Consider the following 17,712-nt stretch of genomic DNA (forward strand, 5'->3'; position numbering starts at 1 on the left):
AGTGTGTTGCGGCCTGGATCCCCACTGCCGTGGTCGGGGGTGAGCGACCCCCAGGGCCCCAGGCTGGGTTGCAGGGGTGTGGGAGGGCCTGTGACCCCCTATCCCCCTCCTTGACGGGGCGAGCCCTTGCTGGGCTTGTACTAAACTGTGGACTGCTGCCCCCCTGAACTAAGGGCTGGGCCTGTGTTGTAACCCCTTTTCTTGTTGTGCTTCCCTGAGCCAAGGGCTGGGCTTCCCAGGACCGCCGGTGTGGCTGCAGTCCCCTCCGGAGGTACAGTCACTGCCCTAGCACCAGACTCCTACAGTGAAGGATTGTTTTGTGTTGCTGGAAGGCACATGAGTTTAATAAAACCTGGGCATGGATTAAGGGAAACTGGCTTGAAACAAACCACACACCTGATGAAAGAAATATGGCTGGTGAGAACTCGCAGTGAGGCTTTCAGGCTCTGATGTAAATCAGCTGTGATAGATGTAACGAGACTAGGACAGCTGCATGAAACATGCACTTTGAGTGCAGTGCTGTTGAGATTCCTCTGCCGAATTATAGCCCCTTAATACAAATCTCTAATGTTCACAACTCAGATAAAAATCCTAGACAATCTGGAAGGGGAAGAGGTAGTTAAGGGTGCCAAAGACCTGCACATTATTTGTGGAGACCTCACTAGCCATCCTGAACTATGGAAAAGCAGGAAGATGCTACTGGAAAGACCCATGATTTGGGATTGCTCGATCCTGCAAGTTCATCTGGCAGATGGCACATTGCCTGTTTGAATCTGGGAAGTACTAGAGAGGTCGCTGTGTTTGTCTGTAGTCCAACAAACCAAAGCAGCGGAAATGTAGCACTTTAAAGACGAACAAAATGATTTATTTGGTGATGAGCTTTCCTGGGACAGACCCACTTCATCTGGTCAATTTCAGTGTCTGTATGGGAAATGAAATTGATCTGAGGAAGTGGGTCTGTCCCAGGAAAGCTCATCACCTAATAAATCATTTTGTTAGTCTTTACAGTGCTGCTGGACTGCTTTTTGGTTTTGATAGTATGTAGACTAGCACGGCTCCCTCTCTGTTTCTGATCCAGTTCCCTGGTGGACCAAAGAGTGACTGTCAAGCAACAGTTAAAGAAAGAAATAAGACGCACAAACAAGCAAAAAGTGCAAGAAGTCCCGTGGCACCTTGTAGACTAACGGATGTTTTGGAGCATGAGCTTTCGTGGGCGAAGACCCGATGCACAAAGGACGAGACCAGCAAGGACATGTTGACTAGCAAGGACAGGGTGTGCCCCAGTGGCCTGACGAACTATTGAACAGGCAAAGGAGCTCTGGAGAAAGCAGTGTGGGAAAATGAACAAAGATCTGAAGGGTTCAGATCTATAAACCAGTTAAATCAGCTTGCTCCGTGGGCTGCACGCAACCCAGGGGGTTCTTGTGTGGCCCACAAGGGAGTTGGTTTAACACTGCCCACAGGGTTGCCAGAGCCCGCCGGGGTCCATCCGCAGATCTACTTCCTACCCGTTTTACCAAGGTGCTACGCACGCAAGGGGCACAGGAAGGGGGGTGCATGCTGATCGCACCCCCCACTGACCGTGAGAGCCACGTGCTCCCTCTGCAGCCAATCCCAGAGCTGTTCCGCTTCACTCAGCACCCCCCACAAATTTGAGGTGCGCCCACGCAGGGAGCAAAACTGCCTTCTCCTATGAGACCATCTCGGCTACGACAAGCTGGCGGCCTACGGGAGGGACCGCTCTTACGGCCGCTCACCAGCCTGGGTTGCCCGTTACCGCATTAAGCGAGTGAACAGGCTACAGGGTAAAGACAGTTAGACCCGAGCGTCCAGCAAACGCTACAAGCCGAACCTTGTCACCTGGGGGAAGTGGAGATTTTAGCGAAAGAGCAACACCTCTCTGGGCTTTGTCACACTACACCCCTTGCAGGGAGAGGAGATCTCCTAGCCAGCAAGCAGTGCTAGCAGAACCTGGCAAACCACACGCCCGCCCTGAGGCATATTGACCGGTTGCCCTCACGTTGTGCACAGGCCAAATGACGGAAAGAGAGGTAAGTGAGAGATGAGTAGCAGACACACGAAATGATGAACCACGCACAGGGCAGTCCTGGAGAAGGCAGCTGCCCGGCCGAGCACAGAGTAAGATCAGAAAGAGAACTACAGCCCCACGCCCCCGGGGAGGAACTGAGAGTTTACAACAGTTGCTGTCGTCTTGGCGAGGGAAAGCGCACAGGACCTGCTCCGCAGGGAAGGTTTGCTGTGCTAACTGCTCACCCGGAGAGTGGGCGGATGCAGGTTCGGTGGAGGACGGACTAACGTGACTGCCCCAGATGCGGAAGGGTGTTGGGGGTGTTGTCACATATTTATACAGGTGTTGGTGCCCCTCCCGGGAGCGGGAGGGGACGGGTGTGTTAGTAGCCCAGACTCGTGTGATTAACAGAGAGGGCCCCATCCAGGGCTGGGCAGAGCCAGGCCATGGACTAGGCTCTGGAAATGGGAGGAGGGAGCCCGAAATGCCAAGCACTGCCTCCCGTGCCCTCCCCCCCGCCCCGACTCTCACACTGAAAAGGGACCTGCCTCCCTACAACTTCGGCCCAGGGCACAGCTGAGGGCGAGGCTCCTGCCTGCCGGCGGCTCCCCAGGTGGGCCGGGCCGGTTCGGTTCACATGCCCAGCTCTCCCTGCCGCACCTCACCTGGGCTGCGGACAGCTCCGGCAGGGCCAGAGCAGCAACTTAGCAGACGCGCGGTTCCGCGCTGAGGCCTCACTCGGGGATCTCTCGCTCCCCGAGCCAGAGCCAGGCCCAGGCCCATCCTCCTGTCCCCAGGGCTGGGCCCAGCGCTGGGCTCTGGGCACTCACCGCAGCCGGGTGCTGTATGCCTGGGGCGCTCGGCCAGCTGCCGCGGGCTGCTCACCGTGACTCCGGGGCTGGCGTGGTCGGGCCAGGCAGAAGCAGTCAGTGCCAAGGGGGCCAGGGCCCGTGACAGAACCGAGGGGCTGGCTGGGGACAGTGACGTGGAGGGGGACCCCCCTCTGTTGTGGGCAGCGTACAGGGAGTGGGTCTGCCCCACAGTGGTCTTCAGAGCAGGCTTGGGGTACCTCAGCCCCATTGTGTGTGTGAACATCTGGCCCCGCTAGGGGGCAGCCGGCGGGCAGGGCCCAGAGCCGGGCATGGCAGTGCCAGCTCCCGGCGGCACGTACAGACAGCTGGGGGGTGCGTGAGCCAGCGAGGTGTCCCACTCCCAGCCCCGCAGCAGGGCGGCTGGAAGCCGGAGGGCTCTGCTGCCGCTCTGGGGAGTAGGGGGCATGGGGGCGCTGACCAGAGAGCCATACCAGAGCCGCGGGGGGCAGGGTTCCCTTCGGGCTGGTCACCCCGGCGCTGCCTTTGCTGCTGTTCGTCTGTGGCTGTAAAGAGAAACACCCCCTGAGAGGCAGGTGGGAGCTCCCAGAGCTGCCCCACGCCGCACCCCCAGCCACCCCGTCCCTCCATGGCAGGCGGCCCCCGGCCACGCATCCCTCCGCCTTCCTCCGACCACCCCGTCCCTCTGTGACAGCTGCCCCCAGCCACCCCATCCCTCTGGGGCAAGCAGGAGCTGCTGCGTCCGTGGCCAGGCCGCGGCTGACCCGAGGCGGAGAGCCAAGTGCCTCCTGGGCCTGCAGGGCTCCAGAGACGCCCAGCTAAGCGTAGGTGGGGGGAACCACCTGGAGGCAGCTTTGCCAAGTCCTCCTCCTGCAGGGAAGCCCGGCTCAGCCAGCTGGGAGCTCTGAGAGGGGAGCCGCAGAGCCCACGCCCATGGCCTCATTCCCCACCAGCCTTGGGCTCTAACGGCAGCCCCGGCCCGCTGCTCACCTTGCCGCCGTCTGCCTTCTTGTTCAGTAAGCTCTTAGCTGCTGCAGGGGAGGGAAAGGACAGGTTAGCGGCAGTCCCCTCGCGCCAGCGCCAGCGCCCGCGCCAAGGGGCCAAGGCTGAACAGTCCCTGCCGGGCAGCCTTCCACACCCAGGGAATCCCATCCGGGCTGGTGGCCCAGAGAAGGCGCGGCCGTGGCAGCCTGGCCGGGGCCTGCTCTGTGCGTGCGCCTGCTTCCCCGTCCGCACACCTACATTCGGCCACCTGCGAGAGCAGCCCTGGCCGCAGCCCCTGCGTCGGCCGGAGAAACCTGCAGCCGGGTCTCTGCTCGCCGCCCCCGGGACAAGCACCGGCCGGCCCCAAGGGCCAGAAAGCTGCGATGGACTCGCCCGCCTGCTGCCAGCCCTCCCTCGCGCCGCCGTGCAGAGCCGGGAAGGGGGCGCTGCTGCCCCCGCCCCAGTTTCAGGGCCCTTCTGCCCTGCCGTGACGCCAGCCTGGCTCTGACTTCTCCGCAAGGGAGCTGCCGGCCGCGCGACCTCAGCCACCTGCTGTCCCATCAGCTGGGAGCTGCCCAGCCAATGCCACTGGCCCCTGCCCACTCACCCGGCTCTCCCCACGCCCCTGCCAGGCAGGCCGGGCACCCACAGGGCCCCTAATGAGGGTGGTCCCCCAGGGCTAACCCCGCCAGCACTGGGACTAGTACTCGAGAGCCCAGCTGCTGCTGTAACCACTGCCCTGCCCTGCCCTGCCTGGGCTCCTGTCTTGGCATTTATCCCCAGCCGTGCTCTCCAGGGAGCCATCCTGCTGCCCCCCATTCTCTGTGCTGTGGGCCCCCTTCCTCCGACCACCCCATCCCCGGCCCTGCTCCAGGTTTCCTTTCATGCCCCCTGCTGCTTGCTGGGTGCTCCTGGGCCCGGGTCTGCCCAGCGCTGGCAGAGCTGTCGCCCTGGCCTGGGCAGCGGAGCAGGGCAGGAGTGAGAGGAAGGGTCTGGGCAGAGCTGTGGGAATTCTGAGTTGGACATGCCATGGGGGCTGGAGGGAGGCCAGGACTGGGGAGCAGGGACTGTGGGTCGGCAGTGAGGGGCACCAGCCGGGCTGGGGGGAAGCCCAGGACTGGATAACAGGGGCTGTGGTTGGCGGTGAGGGCACCAGCCAGGCTGGGGGGAGCCCAGGACCAGATAACAGGGGCTGTGGGTTGGTAGTGAGGGGCACCAGCCAGGCTGGGGGCCCAGGACTGGATAACAGGGGCTGTGGTCAGCAGTAAGGGTACCAGCCAGGCTGGGCGGGAGCCCAGGACCGGATAACAGGGGCTGTGGGTCGGCAGTGAGGGTACCAGCCGGGCTGGGGGGGAAGCCCAGGACCGGATAACAGGGGCTGTGGGTCGGCAGTGAGGGTACCAGCCGGGCTGGGGGAGGGGAGAGCCTAGGAGCTGCCAGTCAGGACTGAGGCGCACAGGCCAGGCTGGGGGTGGGGAGCCATCTCCCCCAGGTTGCCTTTCCCTGGCGCTGCCCGCCAGGAACCCTCTGAGCACCAGCCCGCTAGCAGCTCTTGCCCTCCAGCTGGGCAGCACCGGGAGCCGGGGCCCCTGGCCAGCGGGCACCTCTGCCGCCTGGCCCTGGGGCGCCCCAGGCAGGCAGGCAGTGGGGAGGGGGGCAGATTGCTTACCTGACAGAAATGTGGAGGAGAGGAAAGCGAGAGAGACAGGCAGTGAGGGGAGGAGGAGATGGAAAGCAGAGGAGAGAAGAGAAGAGAGGTTGATTCAGGCGGAGTGCGGCCCTGGGGGGTCACCACCCCCAGCTGGGGAGAGCCCTGCACAGTCACACCAACGCCAGGGTGCTGGGAATGGGCACTGCAGAACCAGACAAGCCCCCGCGCAGGGAGCCTCAGTGGCGCCGCAGCCGCATTCTTGGGTGCCCCCAGCCCTCACGGCACTGCCCCGACCCTGCCCCGGGGGCCTGACGTGACCCTCGCCGACTCCAGCGCTCCACTGGGCTCTGCCCCACACGCTCCATCTCAGACCAGCGCGTGCGCCAGCCGGAGCTGGCCTGGCACAAGTTCCTGTCACTCTGCTGCACCGGGGGCGGGTGGCCCGGCGCTGCTCTCGCCGCTCGCCAGCTGGGGCGTCGGTACCAGGGCAGGCTCCTAGCCCCATGCGGATATCCAAAGGCCAGGGTCCATTCTCCAGCAGCCAGCGACCCACCTGCAATGCGGCCCCGAGGCATCGGGCTCCTCGCCGGGCTGCCGGAACGAACCGTAACCGAGCTGGGCTCCGTCGGCCACTTCCAACAGCACCGGGTGGGTTTCCGGGGCACCGGGCAGCCCAGCAGAACCCAGCTGGCTTCTTCATAACATCTGTGGCTCTGCAGCTCCCACCCTCCGGCCACCAGAGAGTCCCCAGACTGCCGCCGGCATGGAGAATCCACCGGCCGTTGACTCAGGAGGGAGTTGTGTGGGTGCCTGCGATAAAGCGCACTAGGCGGACAGCTCCGCTCTGCGGCAAACGCTGCAGGCTTGGCCGGTTGTCGTGTTCTACCTGGTGGTCTCTCTGGAGCAGCTCCAGGACTGCTTGACTTCAGCAAGGCTTTTGATACGATCTCCCACAACATTCTTGTCCATAAGTTAAGGAAATATGGATTGGATCCTTGGACTATAAGATGGATAGAAAGCTGGCTAGAGGGTCAGGCCCAACGGGTAGTGGTCAATGGCTCAATGTCTGGATGATGGTCTGTTTCAAGCGGAGGGCCGCAGAGCTCGGTTCTGGGGCCGGTGTTATTCAACATTTTTATTAGTGACCTGGATGAGGGACTGGGTTGCACCCTCAGCAAGTTTGCGGATGACACAAAACTAGGGGGAGAGGTAGATTCATTGGAGGGTAGAGAGAGAATCCAGAGGGACCTGGATAAATTGGAGGACTGGGCCAAAAGAAATCTGATGGGGTTCAACAAGGAGAAGTGTAGAGTCCTGCACCTGGGGCAGAAGAATCCCATTGTTACAGGCTGGGGACCGACTGGTTCAGCAGCAGTAGGATGGAAAGGGACCTAGGGGTTATGGTGGATGAAAGGCTGGATATGAGTAAACAGTGTGCCCTTGTAGCCAAGGCGGCTAACGGCGTACTGGGGTGCATTAGGAGGAGCATTTCGAGCAGATCTAGAGAAGCAGTTATTCCTCTTTATTTGGCACTGGTGAGGCCACATCTGGAATATTGTGTCCAGTTTTGGGCCCCCCAGTATAAAAAGGATGTGGATTTGCTGGAGCAGGTTTAGCAAAGGGCAAGAAAAATGATTAAGGGGCTGGAGCACAAGACCTATGAGGAGAGGCTGAGGGATTTGGGCTTGTTTAGTTTGCAGAAGAGAAGACTGAGGGGTGATTTAATGGAAGCCTTCAACTTCCTGAAGGGGGGCTCTAAAAAGGAGGGCGAGAAACTGTTCTCAGTGGTGACAGACGGCAGAACAAGGAGCAATGGGCTGAAGTTGAAGAGGGAGAAGAGCAGGTCGGATATTAGGACAAACTCTTTCCCCAGGCGGGTGGTGAAGCACTGGAATGTGTTGCCTGCAGAGGTGGTGGATTCTCCATCCCTGGAGGTTTTTAAGTCCCGGCTGGACAAGGTCCTGGCTGGGATGACTTAGTGGGGGGTTGATCCTGCTTGAAGCAGGGGGCTGGACTAGATGACCTCCTGAGGTCCCTTCCAGCCCTGTGATTCTGTGACTGATAGATAGTTGGGTTTGTGATGACCAGGAGAACCGTATGGTGACTTGCCTGCCTGGTGCGAAGGTTGCGGATCTCTCGAGGCATCTAGACAGACTTATGGGCAGTGCTGGGGAGGAGCCGGTCGTCGTGGTACATGTTGGTACCAATGACATAGGGAAGGGCAGAAGAGATGTTCTGGAGGCCAAATTTAGGTTACTAGGAAAGAGACTGAAATCCAGAACATCTTTGGTGGCATTCTCTGAAATGCTTCCAGTTCCACGCGCAGGGCCAGATAGACAGGCAGAACTTCAGAGTCTCAATGCGTGGATGAAACGATGGTGTAGGGAAGAGGGGTTTAGATTTATTAGGAACTGGGGACACTTTTGGGGTAGGGGGAGCCTACACAGGAATGATGGGCTCCACCTAAATCAAGGTGGATCCAGACTGCTGGCATTAAACATTAAAAAGGTCGTAGAGCAGTTTTTAAACTAAGAGGTGGGGGAAAGCCGATTGGTGCGGGGGAGCACCTGGATCGGACGGAGACTTCTCTTACACGAGGCTCCATAGATAGGGATTCCCTAGAAGTCAGTCAGATAGGGAACGTGGGAAATAATATATGGGCAAGATCAGATGTGAAACAATCGTGCATAAAAAAATCCAACGCGTCTGTGAAAGGCGGACATATAAATAGTGGTAGTTTTCTAACATGCTTTTACACTAATGCTAGGAGTCTGTCTAATAAGATGGGTGAACTGGAGTACCTCATATCAAAGGAGGAAGTTGACATAATAGGCATCTCAGAAACATGGTGGAATGAGGACAATCAGTGGGACACTATCATACCGGGATATAAATTATATCGGAAAGACAGAACAGGTCATGCGGGTGGCGGAGTGGTACTATATGTGAAGGATAATATAGAATCAAATGAAGTAAAAATCCTAAAGGAATCAAAATGTTCCATAGAATCATTATGGATAAAAATTCATTCCTCTAATATGAATATGGCATTAGGAATATATTACCGACCACCTAACCAGGACAGTGATAGTGATGCTGAAATGATAAGGGAAATTAGAGAGGCTATCAAAATAAAAAACACAGTAATAATAGGAGATTTCAATTATCCCCATATTGATTGGGTGCATGTCACCTCAGGACGGGATTCAGAGATTAAATTTCTTGATGCCTTAAATGACTGCTTCTTGGAGCAGCTAGTACAGGAACCCACAAGGGGAGAGTCGATTCTCGATCTAGTCTTGACTGGAACACAGGATCTGGTCCAAGAGGTAACTGTTACTGGACCGCTTGGAAATAGTGAGCACAATATAATAACTTTTAATATTCCTGTGTTGGGAAGAACACCGCAGCGGTCAAACACTCTGGCATTTAATTTCAAAAAGGGGAATTACACTAAAATGAGGAAGCTAGTTAAACAGAAACTAAAAGGTAGAGTAATTAAACTAAAATCCCTGGAAGCTGCATGGAAACTGTTTAAAGACACCATACTAGAGGCCCAACTTAAATGTATACCCCAAATAAAAAAACACAGTAAGAGACCTAACAAAGAACCACCATGGCTAAACAGCCATGTTAAAAAGGCAGTGAGAGAGAAAAGGGCAGCTTTTAAAAAGTGGAAGTCAAATCCTAGTGAGGAAAATAGAAAGGAACATAAACACTCCCAAATTAAGTGTCATAATGTAGTGAGAAAAGCCAAAAAAGAGTTTGAGGAACAGCTAGCCAAAAATTCAAAAAACGATAGTAAAATGTTTTTTAAATACATTAGAAGCAGGAAGCCTGCTAAAAAAGCAGTGGGGCCCTTGGATGATAAAGAAATAAAAGGAGCGATCAGGGAAGACAGTGCCATTGCGGAGCGATTAAATGATTTCTTTGCTTCAGTCTTCACGGCTGAGGATGTTACAGAGGTTCCTAAATCTGAGCCAGCCTTTTTAGGTGACAAATCTGAGGAACTCACTCAGATTGAAGTGACATTAGAGGAGGTTTTGGAATTAATTGATAAGCTGAATAGTAACAAGTCTCCAGGACCGGACGGCATTCACCCAAGGGTTCTGAAAGAACTCAAATGTGAAATTGCGGAGTTATTAACAGTGGTTTGTAACCTATCCTTTAAATCCACTTTGGTACCAAATGACTGGAAGATGGCCAATATAACACCAATATTTAAAAAAGGCTCTAGAGGAGATCCTGGCAATTATAGACCGATAAGTTTAACATCAGTACCAGGCAAATTAGTAGAAACACTAGTAAAGAGTAAAATTGCAAGGCACATAGACGAGCACGAATTGTTGGGCAAAAGTCAGCATGGTTTCTGCAGAGGGAAGTCGTGTCTAACTAATCTACTAGAATTCTTTGAAGGGGTTAATAAACATGCGGACAAGGGGCACCCAGTGGACATAATATACCTAGATTTCCAGAAGGCCTTTGACACGGTCCCACACCAAAGGCTTTTATGTAAATTAGGTGGTCATGGGATAGGAGGAAAGGTCCTTTCATGGATCGGGAATTGGTTAAAAGACAGAAAACAAAGGATGGGAATAAATGGTAAATTTTCACAATGGAGGAGGGTAACTAGTGGTGTTCCCCAGGGGTCAGTCCTGGGACCGATCCTGTTCAACTTGTTCATCAATGATCTAGAAAATGAGGTAAGCAGTGAGGTGGCAAAGTTTGCAGATGACACCAAGTTGTTCAGGACAGTCAAAAGCAAAAGGGATTGTGAAGAACTACAAAAAGATCTCAGCAAACTGAGTGATTGGGCAGCAAAATGGCAAATGAAATTTAATGTGGGTAAGTGTAAGGTAATGCATGTTGGAAAAAATAACCCAAATTACACGTACTACATGATGGGGTCAAATTTAGCTACGACAGATCAGGAAAGGGATCTTGGTGTTATAGTTCTCTGAAGACATCCATGCAGTGTGCAGCAGCAGTTAGTAAGGCAAATAGGATGTTAGGAATTATTAAAAAAGGGATCGATAATAAGACAAAAGAGATCATACTTCCCCTATCTAAAACTATGGTACGCCCACATCTCGAGTACTGCGTGCAGATGTGGTCTCCTCACCTCAAAAAAGATATATTGGCATTAGAAAAGGTTCAGAAAAGGGCGACTAAGATGATTAGGGGCTTGGAAAGGGTCCCATATGGGGAGAGGCTAGAGATACTGGGACTTTTCAGTCTGGAAAAGAGGCGATTGAGGGGCGATATGATAGAGGTATATAAAATCATGAATGGTGTGGAGAAAGTGAATATAGAAAAATTATTTACCTTTTCCCATAATACAAGAACTAGGGGACACCAAATGAAATTGATGGGTAGTAGGTTCAAAACTAATAAAAGGAAATTTTTCTTCACACAGCGCACAGTCAACCTGTGGAACTCCTTGCCCGAGGAGGCTGTGAAGGCCAGGACTCTATTAGGGTTTAAAAAAGAGCTTGATAAATTTTTGCAGGTCAGGTCCATAAATGGCTATTAGCCAGGGTTAAAGTATGGTGCCCTAGCCTTCAGAACAAGGGCAGGAGATGGATGGCAGGAGATAAATCACTTGATCATTGTCTTCTGTTCTCCTTCTCTGGGGCACCTGGCATTGGCCACCGTCGGCAGATGGGGTGCTGGGCTCGATGGACCTTTGGTCTGACCCAGTATGGCCATTCTTATGTTCTTATGACTGGCTGATGAGTTACTCCCCTACAGTGTGCAGGGCCAGGGCAGTGTAAGGACTGACAGGTGCACTTGGCTCCATGCGGTGTGGCTGGCGGGGCAGGTGTAGTACCCGTCCCCTCCTACCGGCCGCCAGAAGCTCCACAGTTCCCTGCTCAACGTCCCAGCTCCGCTGACTGCCGAACCAGTGCAAACGCCAGTCACCGCCCCCTTCCAAGCTCCTGGCCCTTCTCCGCTGCGCTTGTGCTCTCGCTGGGGCACACGAGGGCAAGGCTGCAGATCCCAGGGGCTGCCCGAGGGCCTGTTTCCAGGGTGGGCTGGCGTCTTGTGGCCAGGAGGGAGGAGAAGGCAACCAGAGATGCACGGCCAGGGCAGGAGCGTGTTCCTTCCGTCAGCCAGTGAGCCATCGTCGCGTGTCTCTGTGACAACTTCCATCGCCCCCGGCGCGGTTCCCAGCATCAGGAGAGTGACAGCAACTTGCCATGGGAGCAGCGTGACAGCCATCGAGGGCGGCCCCAGCCAGGGGCTGTGCCGTGTGGTGAGAGCCGGTTTAAATCACTTTTGTCCCAGCCCCCACTGCACACCCCTGGGCATGAGCAACGTCTCTTCCGCGGGCCCCTCTGAGCCATGCCACAGCCACGGGGGACGGGGTCTCTCTCCCTGCAAGCCGCACCGGGGAGCCCTGGGGACCGAAGTCTGCAGACATGCGGGTGCCCACTCTCAAGGCAGAGGTGGGCAACGTGGCCACCAGCTGCTCCAAGGGGACAGGCACGTAGCTGCCGAGGGACGTGCGGGTCAGGCACCTGGCACAATGCTTCCCTTGCCTTGGGCCTGCTGGCTGCTCTCCTGCAGGGACGGGAAGCCGGCCTTGGGCGGGACTGTGTCACTGCCATGCAGCTCCCCCGCATGCAGGGTCAGCGCACACAAAGCAAGGGGCCTGTCTCCGGGTGGGGCGAGCAGGTACAGCCAGCAGGCTCTGGACCATGCTCGTGGGTCACACAGCCACATGCATCATTCGCCGGGTGCAACCTGCAGGCAGGGGCAGGGGCTGGGGGCGGCGCCCCTGGCAAGTGGACAGCCGGCATTTGGTGGGATGGTGGTAGCATGGGGGGGCTGTCTGAATGCCTGCAGAGCCTCCCTTCGGATAACCTCTCACTTAGCCCCAGAGTTCCCCTCTCACTAGCCTCGCCAGTCCACCACCTGCATCCGGACAGCCCGCGGGGCACTGCCGCATGTTTTCCCAGCCCCTCCTTGCCCCCGCCTCTGCAGTTCCTTCAGCAGCACTGCTGAACCCTCCCTCTGCCAGGGCACTGCCGGGGCCGGCGCAGCGGCAGTAACCACGTCCCTTTACCCTCTGTATGGAGACAGACTGGGCAGGTGCGTACTCAAGGGCAGCCCACATCAGACCCTGCTGTCAAAGCCACCGCCCATCCCAGCTGCCAGGCACTTCCAGAGAAGCCCAAACCCCGCTGGCTTGCAGGGGCTGGGACGCCGAAGAGCCGATGGGGATTTTACAAGTGAGCTGGGCGCCCAAATCACTTGGTCAATTTCATCGGCTCCTCCTGAAAGTCAGCGGGCATCAGGGTCCTACACCCCTTGCAGGATCTGAGACCTAAGTGGCTGAGGAGCCTTAGTAGAGGTTACCTGGAGGCCCAGCCCAGGCAGGACAGGTGATGGAGTGGCACAGCCTCAGTTTCCCCAGGCACAGCACCGGCGCGGGGAGGGGAGGGGAGTTCGGGTGTGAGGACGTCTCACACGCAGGCAATGGGGCTCCAGGCTCTTGGTAACCCAGGCAGCCAGGTGACCCCTTTCTTCCCCGGGACACAGGCCAAAGGCGGGAGGAGGGGCCTGGTGGGTTGAACTGGGCTGGGAGTGGGGCAAGTGCCTGTCACCAGCGCCTAAATCACCTAGGTCATGCTGCAGATTCTACTCAGTGAATGAGGCACTTCGGGAGTCTTGCCAGGCGCTGGCCTTGCACAAAACCACCAAAGGGCTTCTCTGGCACAGCAGGGTGGCCCTTTGCATGGCCAGGGCTCTGGGCTTCTCCCTGGTCACCGCCTGAGTCTCAGCCAGGTGCTGGCCTCTCCGCGATGGGAGACCCGTGGGACTGCAATAAGAAGGACCACACTGGGTCCCATCCGGCCCGGTGCTCTGTCTGCTGGCGGCAGTCAGAACAAGGCACTGCAGAGGGAACGACCAGGCCTGGCCCATTATAAGTCCCCCAGACTTCTCTCGCCTGCCCCTAAGGGTGCCACACCACCGCTTGGGAAATCGGAGGTCTTGAAACAACCTCTCCAGCTAGCTGGTCCCTTTGCAGGGTTCCAGTTTGTCTTGCACACCACCAAGGTTCACCTCGCTAAAAAACTACTTGCCTGCAAACACCTGCACAACTATCCCAACAGACGACTACCGAGAACTCGCTGACTTTCTACCACCTTGCTATGCAACAAAGGCCTGGGAGTGAAACACTGTACTTCTGCCGCCGCTGCATGCTGTGCGTCGGGCCAGTCGTCAGGCTGTCCCTGCTGCCGGGGAGATGCTGCTTTGAAGCTTCCTTCCTATCTGTGTGGCTCCTTTTCGTAATGGCCACTGAGTTGCTGGTGCCTTTTTCCTGTGGAAGATGCTGTGCTTGTGTGAAATATGCCTTGGTCTAGACCTCTCACTAGCCCCACTCTCTAGTCCAGTGGTTTGGATACTTGCCTGGGTTGTGGGAGATCTTGGTTCAAGCCCCCCAGCTGCTTGTTCAGCGCAGGGGCTTGCATTGGGATCCCCTGTCTCCTAGGTGACTGTCCTTTAGGGGGGCCATCTTTGTCTGAACCCCCTCTCTTTCCCCAGAGGCCATTGTCTTCTTGGGAAAGGGAGGGGATTTGGACAGGGATTGCTCCCCAGACTCTCTCCCAGGAGGTGGCTGCCCCAGTTCACACCCCTCAAAAGAGCAGGGGAGTGCCCTGGGGGTGAGCTGCAGCCTGGGCTTGTATCCCAATCATGGTGGACTAGAGAGAGGGGGTTTTACTGCTCAGCAGCAAAACTTCTTCAAGAAAAAGCAGCAAGAGGGCTTGCAACTGGCCAGCCCATCAGCCACATGGGCTTTGGCTTTGCTTTCAGAGCTCAGGGCCACCTATTAGGCAGAGCAGGGAGTTGAACCAGGGGCGCTCAAATCCTTAGTGAGTACCCTAACTCTCCACTCCACAGAGGGACCTGAAGGCTTTCTCTGCTCCAGGTAATATATAGTGAAAGTGGAGCCCTTGAGCGCTAAGAGAAAAACACACCACAGGCGTTCACCAAGTAGAAAGGAGATTCAAACCAGCTTTGTACAAGCTCTTTGGTGCACACCAGAGCCACACCCCTAGAGCAGGAGTTGCCAGCAGAGGGGCAGCCCAGTTCTCACTTCATACTTGCTGAAAGTGGCTCGTCTAAGACAGAAGGAGTCTCTGCATCTAACTACCTCCCACCCAGCACTTGGGGTGCTCAGTTGAGAGAGACGCGACCCAGCAGCAAATCCCTCGTCTTTAAAGGAAAAGGGAGGACTAGAACCGCTGACCACCAGGACACAAGGGCAGATGCAAACCACTCAGCTAACCTTGTTGCTGGGAGAGAGGTAGCCAAAGGGAAGGGAAAGGTCTGGGAGTGAAACACAACTTCTGCATCAGCCTAAGGCGCCCGGAGCAGGAGAAACAAGTCATAGTCTGGATGAACTTTTAGACAGTACCGACTTTGCGAGTGTTTTTGTGGAGCCGGGTGTAGAACCAGGCAAATATCTAGATGAGTTGATGAAGCCCCTGGAGGACCTCGGTGTACCCTTAAGGGTGCACGTCCCCCTGGTTGGGAAACGCTGTTCGTTAGCTCATTGAACCCTTCGTAAACCCCATTCGGCATTTGTCCTCACCACGTCCCTCAGCAAGAAGCTCCACAGATGGTGCCCTGGGTGGGAAAAACTCCTCTCTCTTGGCTGTACACCCGCTGCCTAGTCCCGTCCCTGGAGGACGTTGAGTCTCACATTCTGGGAAGGGTTAAAATGGTAGTTGGGCCTTGTGCTCACGCGGGTCCCTCTGTAGATGGCAATTAGGGTCTATGCCTCAGTGCAGAGCAGGTGGTATCAAAGGGCACCTGGTCCATAGTCCCTGCTCTTTCTGGAGACGTGTGCGTGTTTTCGGGGAGGGGTGCCACTGTTCTCGCTTGCGCAAGACATTTCACTTTAATTAAACTGAGCTTTGGGGCAGGCCTCCGCTGCATGCTGTGCGTCTGGCCAGTCGTCAGGCTGTCCCTGCTGCGGGGGAGATGCTGCTTTGAAGCTTCCTTCCTATCTGTGTGGCTCCTTTTCGTAACGGCCACTGAGTTGCTGGTGCCTTTTTCCTGTGGAAGATGGTCTGCTTGTGTCAAATACGCCTTGGTCTAGGCCTTTCACTAGCCCCACTCTCTAGTCCAGTGGTTTGGATACTTGCCTGGGTTGCGGGAGATCCTGGTTCAAGCCCCCCAGCTGCTTGTTCAGCGCAGGGGCTTGCCCTGGGATCCCCTGCCTCCTAGGTGACTGTCCTTTAGGGGGGCCATCCTTGTCTGAGCCCCCTCTCTTTCCCCAGAGGCCATTGTCTTCTTGGGAAAGGGAGGGGATTTGGACAGGGATCGCTCCCCAGACTCTCTCCCAGGAGGTTGCTGCCCCAGTTCACACCCCTCAAAAGAGCAGGGGAGTGCCCTGGGGTGAGCTGCAGCCTGGGCTTGTATCCCAATCATGGTGGACTAGAGAGAGGGGGTTTTACTGCTCAGCAGCAAAACTTCTTCAAGAAAAAGCAGCAAGAGGGCTTGCAACTGGCCAGCCCATCAGCCACATGGGCTTTGGCTTTGCTTTCAGAGCTCAGGGCCACCTATTAGGCAGAGCAGGGAGTTGAACCAGGGGCACTCAGATCCTTAGTGAGTACCCTAACCCTCCACTCCACAGAGGGACCTGAAGGCTTTCTCTGCTCCAGGTAATATATAGTGAAAGTGGAGCCCTTGAGCGCTAAGAGAAAAACATCCCACAGACGCTCACACCGAGCAGAAAGGAGATTCAAACCAGCTTTGCACAGGCTCTTTGGTGCACACCAGAGCCACACCCCTAGAGCAGGAGTTGCCAGCAGAAGGGCAGCCCAGTTCTCACTTCATACTTGCTGAAAGTGGCTCGTCTAAGACAGAAGGAGTCTCTGCATCTAACTACCTCCCACCCAGCACTTGGGGTGCTCAGTTGAGAGAGACGCGACCCAGCAGCAAATCCCTCGTCTTTAAAGGAAAAGGGAGGACTAGAACCGCTGACCAACAGACTCAAACCACTCAGCTAACCTTGGTACTGTAAGAGAGAGAGCCAAAGGGAAGGGAAAGGTCTGGGAGTGAAACACAACTTCTGCATCAGCCTAAGGCGCCCGGAGCAGGAGAAACAAGTCACAGTCTGGATGAACTTTTAGACTGTACCGACTTTGCGAGTGTTTTTGTGGAGCCGGGTGTAGAACCAGGCAAATATCTAGATGAGTTGATGAAGCCCCTGCAGGACCTCGGTGAACCCTTCAGGGTGCACGTCCCCCTGGTTGGGAAACGCTGTTCATTAGCTCATTGAACCCTTCGTAAACCCCATTCGGCATTTGTCCTCGCCACGTCCCTCAGCAAGAAGCTCCACAGATGGTGCCCTGGGTGGGAAAAGCTCCTCTCTCTTGGCTGTACACCCACTGCCTAGTCCCGTCCCTGGAGGACGTTGAGTCTCACATTCTGGGAAGGGTTAAACAGCCACTTCCAACTCACTCACTGTAAACCTCTAGGCCGGGGGTCAGCAACCGCTCTGAGGCGCAGGGCCGAAATTTGACCTCTGCGTATGGTCTGGGCACCAGATGAGAGTTTTTAGGGCTGGTTGCATTAGTTGGTCTTTTGTTAACCCACAGGTGGCCTGGCTTTGAGCCACCTCCCAGCCACCTGGGGGAGGAGGAGCCAAGCTGAGCTCCCGCCTCGCATGCCGATGAAAATCGGCTCGAGCCGCTCTCGGCACCCCTGCCGGGGCCTGCTGACCCCCTGGTCTAGCATAACCCTCCGTCTCTGCAGGCATCTCTGGTCCCAGTGGGGCAGTGCCAGGTTCCCCAAGCTCTCCTTGCACAGAAGCAGCTCCAGAATTGTCCTTCCCTGCACTTCCGCCAAGTGTAATCTTTACCCCTCGTTTTCCCCCCCGTGACATTTTTAAATCTCGGCTGGAATGAACTGGAACTTCCTCAGCGCGGCCTGTGGGGGGTGAGGTGCTAAAGACGGATGACGTTGCATGCGCTCGCTTTTCCGAGGGGACAGGGGAAAGGGGACAGGGGAGGATCCCTTCAGGACACGTCTACCTTGTTCCACCAACCCCATGGTGGCACCGGAGGTGGCCGCAGACATTGTGGCAGGAGCGGTGGTCTGTCTGCCGACTGTCAGCGCCGGGGGAGGAAACGGAGGGACAAGGGGCGTCGTGGGGACGGACGGGGGGAGACGGAGAAAGACAGCGAGAGGGAGTGAGA

At 56.3% G+C, this 17,712-nt stretch overlaps 1 protein-coding gene across 18 annotated transcripts in view; it reads right to left on the reverse strand.

Moving 5' to 3' along the window:
- CAMK2B (calcium/calmodulin dependent protein kinase II beta) overlaps positions 1-17,712 on the reverse strand; it is a 114,705-nt gene that overhangs the window by 16,947 nt on the left and 80,046 nt on the right. For 7 of the 18 annotated variants that reach the window (XM_074981518.1, XM_074981516.1, XM_074981526.1 and 4 more), the window contains 3 exons: positions 17,548-17,622; positions 3,850-3,890; positions 3,333-3,404 (listed from right to left, as the gene is read on the reverse strand). In XM_074981518.1, the coding sequence (XP_074837619.1) occupies positions 3,333-3,404; positions 3,850-3,890; positions 17,548-17,622 (188 nt within the window). The remainder of the gene's footprint in view (positions 1-3,332; positions 3,405-3,849; positions 3,891-17,547; positions 17,623-17,712) is intronic. The other 11 variants (XM_074981520.1, XM_074981517.1, XM_074981530.1 and 8 more) reach the window with 3 other exon arrangements.

The sequence above is a fragment of the Carettochelys insculpta genome, chromosome 31 (assembly GCF_033958435.1).
Source record: "Carettochelys insculpta isolate YL-2023 chromosome 31, ASM3395843v1, whole genome shotgun sequence".
Taxonomy (NCBI): Eukaryota; Metazoa; Chordata; order Testudines; family Carettochelyidae; genus Carettochelys; species Carettochelys insculpta.